The sequence below is a fragment of the Poromitra crassiceps genome (genome assembly GCF_964638095.1).
Source record: "Poromitra crassiceps genome assembly, chromosome: 2".
Taxonomy (NCBI): Eukaryota; Metazoa; Chordata; class Actinopteri; order Beryciformes; family Melamphaidae; genus Poromitra; species Poromitra crassiceps.
In genome coordinates, this window is record NC_139624.1 from 97,921,229 (window position 1) to 97,934,627 (window position 13,399).

General features: G+C 42.0%; 1 protein-coding gene across 1 annotated transcript in view; it reads right to left on the reverse strand.

The window, feature by feature from the left end:
* ralyl (RALY RNA binding protein like) overlaps positions 1–13,399 on the reverse strand; it is a gene marked incomplete at both ends in the record, with an annotated part of 91,685 nt that overhangs the window by 19,923 nt on the left and 58,363 nt on the right. Inside the window, 3 exons of the mRNA XM_083632340.1 lie at positions 5,388–5,569; positions 7,046–7,093; positions 8,131–8,206. Coding sequence (XP_083488466.1) covers positions 5,388–5,569; positions 7,046–7,093; positions 8,131–8,206 — 306 coding nt within the window. The remainder of the gene's footprint in view (positions 1–5,387; positions 5,570–7,045; positions 7,094–8,130; positions 8,207–13,399) is intronic.

The following is a 13,399-nucleotide window of genomic DNA, read 5'->3' on the forward strand; positions in this document are numbered from 1 at the left end:
GAGGTGGGGGCCCTGGAACAATGGTGCCAGGACAACCACCTCTCTCTGAACGTCTCCAAGACCAAGGAGATCATTGTAGACTACAGGAGGGGGGGGGGCGCACACCCCCCAATCACCATCAACGGCACAGTGGTGGAAAGGGTGGACAGCTTCAAGTACCTGGGAGTCAATATCCACCAGGACCTGACATGGGCCGGCCACACCGCCACTGTCGTCAAAAAGGCCCAACAGCGAATACACGGACTCAAGCGCCTGAAGAAATTTGGGCTAAGGAAAGAAATCCTCAGGGACTTCTACAGAGGCACCATTGAAAGCCTGCTGACTGGCGGCTTCACCACCTGGTACGGGAACTGTACCACCATGGACCGCAGGGCGCTACGGAGAGTGAGACGCGCGGCACAGCACGTAACAGAATGTGAGTTGCCAGATCTGCATGAACTGTATAAACAGCGGTGCCTCAGGAGGTCCCTGAAGATCATCAAAGACACAAACCATCCCCACAACAGCCTGTTCTCCCTGCTACCCTCAGGGAGAAGATACAGGGTTCCGAAAGCACGCACAAATCGCTTGAGGAACAGTTTCTTCCCGCAGGCCACGAGACTCCTTAACATACACAAATAGTGTAGTAGCCGCACTGTACCGTACTGTAGCTGCTACCATTACGTATGTCTAACGTTTAATTGTATGTTTAATAAGGAATATGCTATTTGCACCTGTATGTCAAATACGCCGAATTTAAAATGCCGAGTTTAATTGTATGTTTAATAAGGAATATGTTATTTGCACCTGTATGTCAAATACGCAGAATTTAAAATGTTTAAGCACGTCTAAAGTATGCACCCGACACGTGCACCTATGTGCAGTGAATATGCCACTGTCTCTGACTTGTCTTATCACTATACTGCCTTATGCTTGTTGTGTCTCTTGTGTTTTTGCACCCATATGCCCTGTTATATTTGTTATATTTGTACTATTTGCACTATGTTGTAAACGGAGTCCACAGCACAAGAATTTCACACGTGATACTTGTACCATGGAGTGACAATAAAAATCTTGAATCTTGAATCTTGAAGCTCTTCTTCACTGTGTTGGTTGGCACATGTTTGTAGTTTGCACAGGTTTGTGCATTTCAGACCGTTATTGAGACATGTGCACTCTGGTGGTTTGCACGACCTCACACACTTGCAGGAGAGCAACTGCAAGACGGCACCTGGTGCTGGGGAACCGTGCATCCACTGAATTTCAAGCTGCCCCTCATCATCTGTGGTCCACCTATGGTCCTTAAAGTACAGTCCATTGTTGATATCATGGGAAACTCCTTTGTGAATCCACTCAGTCCAGATGAATATGAGTTTGTCAGCTTGTCAACTGCAACTGTTGCCCCGCCAGATGTAGCCAACCTGCATGATTCCAGCCACAACATCCAGCAGTGGAGGAAACTGCTCTACAGCGCTGCCAGCAAAGTCAGTCTGATCAAATTCTTGTTTGAGGAATGGAAAGGACCCAAACACAGATAGAAACTACAAGACAAGGCCTTATATGTTACCTGTGAAGTAGTCTGCTTCAAAATCAACAAGAACCAATGGGAGGAGGTAACACAGCTCAAATCCTCTCAGGAAGAAGCTGACACCTGCATGCTAATGCATGCTCTCCATGTAGCAGAGTCTGGCTTCAAGGCAATGATCATCATGGCAGACACAGATGTCCTGCTACTGACTCTGGGTTGGAGCAAGGACATCCCATGCCCAATGTACCAAAAATGTGGAACACAGAACAAGACAATGTTCCAGGACATCACCAAACTATGCAAATCACACGGCGAAAGTATTGCTGGCGCCTTGATTGGCATGCACACGTTCACTGGCTGCAACACTGTCAGCGTATTTGCAGGACACGGAAAAGTGGGCACCCTGAACAGACAGGACATATCAAGAAGCCTTCCTTGAGCTCGGCCGTGCTTGGGATGTCTCTAATGAGCTCTTCAAGAAGCTGCTGGAAATCATGTGCCACATGTAATATAGCTGATTGGATGTAATCCAACAGGTACTGGAGCACACAGATCAAGTGTATAATAAAGTTTTTTTATTGAACTAACGTTTCGACACTACTGTGTCTTCATCAGAGTTCATGTGCCACATGTATTATGTATATGTACTAGGGCTGGGTCGGTTTGAAAATTTTAAAACCGGTTCGATATTGCCGTCTAAACCGGATCGAACCGGTATACCGATTTTTTTTTGTAATTATTATTATTATTATTATTTTTTTTTTTTTAAGCAGGGCTCCCGAGTGTGGCCCATAACTGTCTGTAGTGCAACTTCAGTCCAGCTGATAGCGATAATACACCTCTAAGCTGGTATTGTCAACCAGCAATGATACTGAATAAAAAGAAGCAGGACACCTGTGTAACAAACACACCCTGTATTTATTTCTCATAACTATTCAGCTTAACTTTTCTTCAAACATCAACATAATAAACAAAATAAGACTTTTGCATACTAGTGCAACTTGAGAAGAGGCTAATACGAACAATAGTGCAATCAGAATGGACTGGCAAAAAAAATAAAAAATAAATAGGTTTTTTCGGTTCGCACGTGATCAAACCGGTTTGGGCTCGTACACCGAACCGAACCGGTAAAACCGGAAATCGACCCATGCCTAATATGTACCCTCCACACACATTACAGATGTCAACCTCCTCCGATACCAACTTTTCTGCACCAGACGTGGGGAGGTCGAGTCCAGCCAGCTTCCACCATTTGAGGATTGGCTATTAATGCATTCCATTCATGCAAAAGATCAGACTGCAATCTCTAGACGGTCTCTTCAAACCCAGCCATCTGTACCAAGCCCCAAGGACCATGGGTGGACCACAGACGATGAGGGGCAGCTTGAAATCCAGTGGATGTGCGGTTCCCCAGCACCAGACCGTTTTGCAGTTGCTCTCCTGCAAGTGTGTGAGGTCGTGCAAACCACAGGTCTCAATAATGGTCTGAAGTGCACAAACCTGTGCAAACTACAAAAATGTGCCAACCAGCACACTCAGATGTGAATGACGATGATGGTGTTGCTCTCGTGGGTGGCATGGTGTCTCAGGAAGGGTAGATTGTCCTAATATTGTCCTGAAAGACTGGAAACATTTTGAATGTGGCTGTTCATATAATGTAACACAAATAAAACTATTTTTGACTGAGAAACGTGTCAATTTACTCTGTTTTTGACTGAGAAATGTGCCACTTTAGTAGACAAGCATAGTATATCTAGTATAGTATAGTATAGTATAGTATGTACAATATCATAGGATAGTTTGCCTATACGTATCTATGTAATATTAACAGTAGTCCAGACACACCCTAGGCAACGGATAATGAAAGAAAGATGATTTCCAGGGAGGGCACTTTCCTAGTTTTGAACGACAGCAGTCCATAATTTAAGAGGGGATAAGCACTAATAAGCTACCAGTCATCAAGGTCTATCATATAAAAACATAATCTAGGGATGTACGGTATATGAATTTTAAAAAATCACAAGTAAGATTTGCCCACCTGGCTGGTACCGATTTGTTAAATTTAGGGCTCTGGCTCATTTCCCTTGAGAAGTCATTCTTCTACCTTAAGGGCCATATTCACCCCTCACGATGGGATAGTATGGGCACATGATACCTTTTCTGAATCCTTATAGTCCTGTGAGTATTCCAGTGTTTGTTTGTATCTCTGATGTTCCTAGATGCCACAGTGCTGAAATAAAACTATAGTTTAGACGAAAATTGTGGAAAAACGAATGTCACTGACAGTTTGAGGAGCTCCTGTGACCTCTGTATTTGTCAGAGAGACACACAACTGAGCTTAAATGAAAGCTAGGAAGCTACCCTTTAAAATTCTATCAAATATATTCTCATCAAACATGAGTAAAGGTCCTAAAAAGAGCCTAGAATAGGATATGCATCAGCACCTAGAATCCAAATTATTGTAGGGGCTGGCTAACTTCATGAGCTGATAACCGTGAGAAAGCTACCATTCTGGAAAGGCTATCATACTAAAACATTATCTATGGATATATACATGTTCAAAAATCATGATTAGAATTTGCCCACTTGAGTGGTACCGATATGTGAAATTTTGGTGTTTGGCCCATGGACTAATAGCCCTTCAAAGTACATCAGAAACGTTCCAACTCTACAGCACTGTTAATCCAGAACCTTACTTCCGGGAACTATTGCGAGGTAAAAAAAAACCCCAACTGATCCATTGGAGTGAATGGAGATGACGCGACTCTAATCTCTATGGCTCTGGTGTAATTGTGCCATGTTCTCTTTCTGCATTTTCTAAATGCAGAAAATATGATTTACCAGTAGATATCACACTGGACCTTTTTGACAAGTTGGTTTTACCAGTTATGTTGTACTCGTGTGAAGCTTGGGGGTTTGAAAAAATTGATATATTGGAAAAGCTACACCTCAGATTTCTCAAGTACATTTTGAAAGTTAAAATGACAACGTGTAACAATATGGTCTATGGGGAGCTGGGGAGATACCCACTCTGTGTCACTGTCAAGAAAAGAATGATTAGTTATTGGGCAAGGTTGATTGACGGCAAGGAGAACAAACTTAGCCGTATTATGTACAACTGCCTGCGTGATCTGCACAACTCTGGCGTCTATGCCTCGCCGTGGGTCGTGCGGGTCAAACAGATTCTGGATGACTGTGGCTTGTCTTACCTCTGGCTTACACAGCAGTGCAATAACATTGACTGGTTGAAGTTAACTGTTGAGCAAAGTCTTAAGGACCAGTTTATGCAGAAATGGCAAAGTGAGCTCAAAAGTATGACGTCATGTGACTTGTACGTAGAATTCAAAAAAGAACTTAAACTTGAAAATTATCTGCTGTATGTAAACCAGAGGCATAGACATGCAATTTGTAACTTCAGGGTTAATAACACCAGAATCCCCAAGGTTGTTGGCAGATATAAAGGACTGCATAGAAGTATGAGGATCTGTAATCTCTGTAGTGACAACTGTGTGGGAGACGAGTATCATGTTTTGTTTGAATGTAAGAATGTAATTATTTTGAATTTCAGACAGTTATATTTACCCAGATATTATTTAACTCGTCCATCTATGTTTAAACTGATTCTGCTACTACAATCAGACAGACAAAAAGTCATGTGTAAATTAGGTGCCTTTTTGAAGAATGTCCTGCCTTTGTTCAAATGACATGCACTAGCCATGCCGTGTGCCATTGTATATTGTTTTTGTATGTTTTGTTTGTGCTCCATACCATGTGATCATGGTCAATGAGTCACATTAAATAAATAAATGAAATGAAATGAAATGAAATAATAATAATCTAAGTAAGCGGACAGAAGAAGAAAGCACCTTGCTGTACGTACGTTTGAGGCCGGAAGAGGACGAGGAGGTGAGAGGTCTGGAGGAAGAGGAGGAGGAGGAAGAGGAGGTTTTGACTGGGAAGGTGGTCTTCCCGCGGCGGGAGGAGGGAGCCAGCACCCGGGAGCGTTTCAGAGGGATCACAGCCCGGGGCGGGGGGGCCACTCGCCCGTGGTAGTCAAACAGCCTGGAGAGAAGGAACACCTATAATGTTACACTTCACCTTCTACACTGTATAATGTTACACTTCACCTTCTACTGTAGCACATAGTGCAGCCAGTGTCTTGCATTAGAGGAACTATAGGAGGCCAAATACATCTACTACAATGTAGTAGTACGGATCTTTTTGTTTGAGCATGTAGTAACTACATGCTCAAACAAAAAGATCCGTCAGCTACCCCGAGGTCAACCTCAAAGCACTGCGATAGCAATTTCTCTAAGAACGATCTGAGACTGGGAAGTTGAGGAATGTTCATTTGTTGGGTGAAAATACCTTTTAATTGGAAAGTGGTTTAGACTCTGGCGATTTCTTATGACAACTAGGATCAATTAAAACCGGATTCTCAGAGCTCGAGTCTCAATAAATCAGATCTCATACGACGGGAATGCCCGGAGACTCCTGAAGTTTTGGGAGATAAAACATTCTTCAGTTCCACAATACCAATTAAATTGACCACTATCTGTCAGGGTCAAGCCACAGATGGAGAGGAATGCTGAACTGCAGTTTTCTTAAAGGAACACTCCGTCCATTTCCAACCAGCTTTGTATCATTAGAACATTTTGAAGTCTGTCATTTAATTTGACAGTTATTGAGTGTTAAAGTGTGGACCAGTGACATCACTGGTCCACACTAACTCAGATGAATAACTCATTAACTCAAATCAACTCTCAATAACTGTTAAACTAGATGAATGATGAATAGTTTGACAGTTATTGAGAGTTGATTTGAGTTAATGACTTATTAATATGAGTTAGTGTGGACCAGTGATGTCACTGGTCCACACTTTAACACTCAATAACTCTGTCAAATTAAATGACAGACTTCAAAACCGTTTACAGTTTTCTGATATACTACTGATGTTCTAATGATACAAAGCTGGTTGAAAATGGACGGAGTGTTCCTTTAAGATGAGCTTCACATATTTGTATCTCAAGATAGCATTTCTATGGATTTCTCGTGGGTTCTTGTTCTCTCAAATGGCATACATGAAACAAAAATCAAAATGTGTCTTTCAAATGTGACAGTAGCCCTCTTCCCATACGGCTAGCCATTGCAAGCAAAAAAAAGACAAAAAAGACAAATAATCCCTCGGCACATGCTTGAAAAAGAGGACGCGATCATGAAAAGAAGGAGTGCTAAATGTCAAATGAAGGTGTGAGCGGGCTGACTGATGTAGACGACAGCAGCCTCTGATCTCAACAAGTTTGACATTTAAAAAATGTCTCGGCGGTTTCACGCTCTGATCAGAGGCACAGACATGAGAGGGCTCAAGCTGTGTGCTTCCAGCCATTTTGACTGGCAACTCTCTTCCGGTGATCCCTATTCATCTATTGCAAATCGACTGAATGAGTTCACATTCCTATTAGAATACTGTGTTATTCTTTTGTGCAGATGCTTTCTGTCCTTTAATGCATATTATAGTGTGAATGATACTGTACATACCTGCTGTAGAAATCATCTCTGTAGTATTCATAATCAAGCTCATAACCGCTGTATGAGAGAGAGAGAGAGGGGGAGATAGGGAGGCAGAGAGAGAGAGAGAGAGAGAGAGAGAGAGACACAGAGAGAGAGAGAGAGAGAGTTCTGTTAAGCAGAAGTGTTTGCCATTTTGGATCAGTCAAAACTAGGTGGATCAAGACCAAGCTGTTTTGACTCAAATGGATACGCTCCAGTTTCCACCTAAAGCTCCCGACAGATTGAGCAGCGAGCCGCCCTGCCATGCAGAGACCACAGACCCACAGCCACAAGGAGCGCTTTCAGAAGGGAAATACACTGACAGAATTATATTAAAAAAAAGAAAAGAAAATCTCGACCTAGACCCTGAATGAAAGAATCAATGTTAAGTAGATGTTCAAAATGGCAACTCATTTAGGTTTCGTGAAAGAAATTAAGTCGAGTGAGAGGTGAAGAAAGAAAAAGCTTTTTTGAAACCTTCCTATTCTCACAGGAATTTGAATCAGGATGAATGTATTACTATTTCAATTTAGAGTAGCAGTGTTGGTTTTTGCCTCTCCTGTTCCATATTACATCTTGGCTGTTTTCAGCGCAGTTACAAAATGCAAATGAGGTTTTTATAATGACACAATGCGCAAATTAATACATTTGTGTGGTGTAATGTAATGCAAGAAACCAACAATTTTGGAATACGGTTGGGAATATAATCAGTGCCAATGGACAAACCGCTCAGTGTACAGAGAAGAGACCCCGTGAATGGAAAACTATGTCTGCCCTTCTGTCATCTTTGCTTTGATCTGCCTGCCGACCAGGAGATGTGTATCAGGGTCATGCTTAATGAAGCTTATACAACACCGTTTCCTTTGAGCGTTATGGGGCCACACCGAATAAACTCAAGCCAAGGCTGAAAAATGTGGAAACGATAAAAGAAAATATATATATATAAATTCAAGGTTCAAAAGACGAAGAAAAACACACAGAAAAAATATGACTCTACATTTACATCAGCGTGAGCAGAGGGAGCTGAAGGTGATGGTGGATATTGATGGCGGCGTGCGACAGCCTCTTGTTACCTGTAAACAGCTGAGAGCGGCCGTTTGGATCCTGCCTTGGGCCTGTAGGGCTTGGGCTCGCCGGCCATGTTTATGTCTGCAGAAACACACACAGACACAAGCCGTTCATCAGTCAGTCATCCTCAACAGGGAGCAGTCCACGCCCGAATCATACATCAATTAATTGTGAATTCATGAATATTCCATATTGCACATTCCAGCCCTGCATATTCAGCTTCACAGTATTTCTGTCAATTCACATCAAGACGATTGCTTCCTCCACAAAATGGGCCTTTTTCACAGCCGCCATTTTGTGTCTAAAAGGCAGGGTAAACACAGGCGCAACCAAATCATTAATTAGGGCCCCACAGCACTGGAACACCTAAATAGATTGGAAGTTAGAAGTGGAAACCCTAATTAATGTTTGGTTGCACCTGTGTTACTTCCTGCCTTTTAGACACAAAATGGTGAAAAAGGCCTATCACGCCAGAGTCTGACCTAATTTAATACTCGAGTGCTGTGTAAATGAAAAGCAAAATGTCTTTGTAAACCCTTTGCAGTTGCAAGATGGCCTTCATGATGGTACAGTATAGCAGCTAAAAGCAGAGAAAAGTGCTACTTCATAATGAAGATGGTGAAAGAGAAAGGAGATCCAGCCTCTAGTGTAAAACTGAAAGCATTTGAAGGCGAGGTTTAAAAGCCAAACAGCATGGTGGAATGAAACATTCAATAATGGTTTAGTGTATTGTGAGAGCCACTTGTTTTCATCTTCTTTGAAAACAGAGAGGAGACTTGCTGTGCTGGAAAGATGAAAAAGAAATGTCGCGTTGCAAGAGAGGAGAGAAACCCAATGAATATGAATAAGCATATTAAACAAATCAATCTTAACACAAGGAGCTTTGATGTACAGCCGGCCGTACTTTGTGTAAAAAATTCTATCAGGTGCACAGGTTTTGTGACCGAGCCGATCGGTGGTGCAGAATTTTCAAATGGTTATCTGTTTACTGCCAAGGGTGTTGCAAGGTCCTCATATTCTGTGAAAACAGTCTCTGAGTGGCTTTTTGGAGCGGAGCCAGCGGGTCAAAATAAGCTCACACCTAAAAGTTTCAAACACTTAGAAACTCTGGGAAAAACAATGGTTCAGAAACTGGAGGATACAGCATCTCTGAAAAAGGAATAACGCCTTGAGCTTTAGAGTTTGAGTAGCATTCCCCTCTCTTATCTAAGTTCAGGTATGGGGCAATACAAATATTATTCTCAAATAAGATGAATACACAATGATACAGGGCAGAGAGGAGAGAATGGATCACTTCAGGGAGACGAAAAGGTGAGGGAAAACTTAAACAGTTTCTGCCTAGTCTGACCATAGGCATTGGAATCCCATCATCAGATTTCTTTCTTTTATTTTATCGTCTTTAATATCACACAACCGTTTGCATGCATTGCTTAGAAGCAGCAAGGTGGTTAGAAAGGCCGTCTCATACCTGCAAGAACAAAGGTTTAAGTAACAAAACTATACAGTGTCCTTGAAACCAGTGTTCACTGTTTCCAAGTCACTCTATGGACATCAGCATTTGTATGTACTTTACCTACTGCCTTTTAGTGGCATTTTCCGACAAATACCCCATAGCATTGTGTTCTTGCTCACTATCAGTCTGTCCCATCCAGCAAAGATAACTTGGCTTAAAGGAACACTCCACCCATTTTCAACCAGCTTTGTATCATTAGAACATGAGTGTTAAAGTGTGGACCAGTGACATCACTGGTCCACACTAACTCAAATTAACACATTCACTGCCAGCCGTTTTTTTTTTACTGTAGGTAGGTTCTGCCAGAGGGTTTTTTTGAGGATTCTGGCTCATCTTTCAAGACCCGAGGATTCTTTTCTGCTAAGATTTTGTGAACACACAATATCTCAAAAGAACTAATAGAATGTGTGCTTTCTCTGTCTAAAAGAGTTAGTTTGTAGAGTTAGTTATGTAAGCATTAGCAGTTGAATACAGCATGGTTTCAGCGTCAGAAAAAATATTCGGAGATAAACGGCTTTTTGTGAAATTCGATAGAACAGTCACTTTAACCATTCATTTTTGGCATCAGTAAGACGTCAGACATCTAAACAATAGTTTTGAACAGTAATTTCCTCCATAACAGCAGGAAACCCCCCTCTGCTTCCAACTCCTCCCTCCGTGTGTGTCTTCTTGGCTGCAGCGGCCGTGTCACAAGCTCGTTGCTGCTGCTGTAACCTCGCGTCACCAGTCTCATTGCTTTGCTGCTGCTGTGCCTGTCTGCGCGGCCGCTCTTTGAGGAAGTCTGGATGGGCTCGCTCGCTTCGGTTGAGAGCTTTGATGAAGCTTTTGCGATTCTGGTCATATTTATGCTGCGTGTTTCAAAGTGTGTTCCACCCGTAATCTATTATGCAAATTTGCAATCCCGCACCGCCAGCAATCAGCGCGAAAACGAAAGTGTTTTCGCCATCCATTTTCATGAGAATGGCTTCCTGACACTGCTTTTTGCTTGCCTTCCTCTAGTCAGGAGAGCACTGTCGCCACTCAGTGGGTCGGTAAAATAGATTATACACATTCAATACCTCCAATTCTGGCATAGGAGACGTAAAAGGGTTAGATCAACGTCCCACCGTCCAAAAAAAAAAATTGGTTTTTTTTACGTAAAAACACGTCATTGGCAGTGAACGGTTGGATTTTGTTTGACGTAAAAACACGTCATTGGCAGTGAACGTGTTAATAACTCATTAACTCAAATCAACTCTCAATAACTGTCAAACTATTCATCATTCATCTAGTTTGACAGTTACTGAGAGTTGATTTGAGTTAATGAGTTATTAATTTGAGTTAGTGTGGACCAGTGATGTCACTGGTCCACACTTTAACACTCAATAACTGTCAAATTAAATGACAGACTTCAAAACCGTTTACAGTTTTCTGATATACTACTGATGTTCTAATGATACAAAGCTGGTTGAAAATGGGCGGAGTGTTCCTTTAAATAATTCATGTGTCAGCCTTAGCCTCCCCCCCCCCCCCCCCCCCCCCCAACAAGTGGCACCCCAATCCCGCTAGTGGGATAGCAGTGGGGCGGAAATAAGCTCCTGGCAACTCCTGTTTCCTTCTCCCAGAGGCTGCTCTCACAGGAAATAGGATTAAAACCCTCGGCTGTTTGTATACCACCTACTTAGACATGCTGAAACACTGCCTTCTCTATGGAGTGCTGCATGGCCAAATGTGTCGTGCACATGCGGCTTGTGCGTTTGCTCCTCTGTGTGTGTGTGTGTGTGTGTGTGTGTGTGTGCGCGTGTGTGCGTGTGCGTGCATACTTGGCAGAGCATACCATGTTGGGATTGACTGTGATGTTGACTTTGAAGATAATTATGATTTGCTCATTTAACCTGCACATTTACACGGAAGGCGATATCATGAGCAGATTTTTTAATTAACTCGCAACAATCCTCACAAAATAGAGGCTGGATTGGAAAGCGGATCTGTTTGAACACAGTGTAGAATCATGAAATCCCGCATAGACTTTTCCTTCTGGACCACAGGCAGTGCTGCTGCAATTGTTCCTCTACTCTGTGCAGTGTAGCAGCCTGTACCCTGCCAGCCTGTCTGTCTGCTGGCATGGTGCTGAACCTGGCAATCTAGACTCCACCAGTGCAGAGCTTTAGCCCACTTTGACCGGGCCTGTCAGGATAAGCCCGAGTCCAGAGCCAAGTCTGCTGGAGCATCAATACTGCACTTTCATCACGGTCAACGTTACGCCTATAGATGCCATCCGGGGTCTTGTTGTGTGCTGCTGCTGCTGTGTGTTGTGACCAGTCTCGCATGTTGTTTTACAGTCTATATTGACAGACAGATTTGAGGGATTAAAGTTGGCAGACAGCTATGACAGACTAAAAAAACGAATTTGCTTATGCCATCTCCCATATTGTTCACTGTCATGACGTGTGGTTAGGATTAGGGTTAGACTGATGTATCGGTTTATCACTGTACTGTAAGAGGCGGATATATAGGCCTTTTATAAATGATATCAGATATCAACCAGTCAATGTCCTCCACTGCTGATATTATGAAGGTTCTTCTTTGAGCAGAGCTACACAAAAAGGGTTAGGGTTAGGGTTAAAAAAAAGCATTGAAACTTTACATCGGCATCCCACAGTTTCTCTACAATTAATTGAATTGGTAGGTGAGCCTAAGGCTGTTTCAGGTGCTTTTCAAGGCAGGTAATAAAATAAAAAATAAAATCTGAACATTTGAATATTTGTTATTTTTGGTTCATAAAAATGGTCAAATCCAAAGATTGAATTCAGAAGGGGAAAAGTGTGTGTAGGGTCTAGTGGCATGTTTTTCCACACTTACTGTACCAAGTCTCACCTCTTGGTGTTCATTTGAAAGAGGGTTGAGAGGAATGCAGAGGAATATGCAGCTTTTAGCAGCATATTTATACAAAGTGTGTGTTGATATTAATGCGATGCACCTCGGCTCATGGACCAAAACTGTGTGGTTTGTTTGCTGTTAGTTATCCATCTGTTTATCATTCATTTATCTGTTTACACCATCTGCAGCTGCCAGGTCAGAGCTGTTCATGGTGCTGAACAAGTTACAGAGGAGAATATGGGTCCACTGCGTTACTAACCTTGCAGCTAGTAAAAATACACATGATGCAATTTGAATTCTGCATAATCTAAATTATTTAGGGGTATTTCTTTTTATAATTTGGAATTCTTTATTTCACCAAGGTATGTTTGCACATACATGTGCAAGGAAATTGACTTGCTGTAGTGGATGCACAAGTAACATACATAGGAACACGATAGATTAAATACAAGATATAAAAAAGATTCAAAGTTATTAACAGATATAAACAGTATTAACAACCTAAACATTTGCAATTTAACAAAATATGTACAGGGTGCATGAGAGGTAGGGCAGTAATAAGCTTTGTATTGCAGATATTGACAGAGTTGCATAGTATTGCGCATTGACCTTAACTTCTATACCTCTATCTCACAGAAAGGGTCTGTCTGTCTGTCTATCTATATATCTATCAGTCTATCTAGTATCTACATTATCTATCTATCTATCTATCTATCTATCTATCTATCTATCTATCTATCTATCTATCTATCACAAGACAGATGATATAATAAACAAACCATAGAAACAAATAAAGGGAGCACTGTATTACTGACTAAAACATGAATACATCAGATGGTTGTGGAGATGAAGTGCAGTGGAGAGACAGAGGCAGGAAGCATAAGTAATCATCTGAGCTGGAC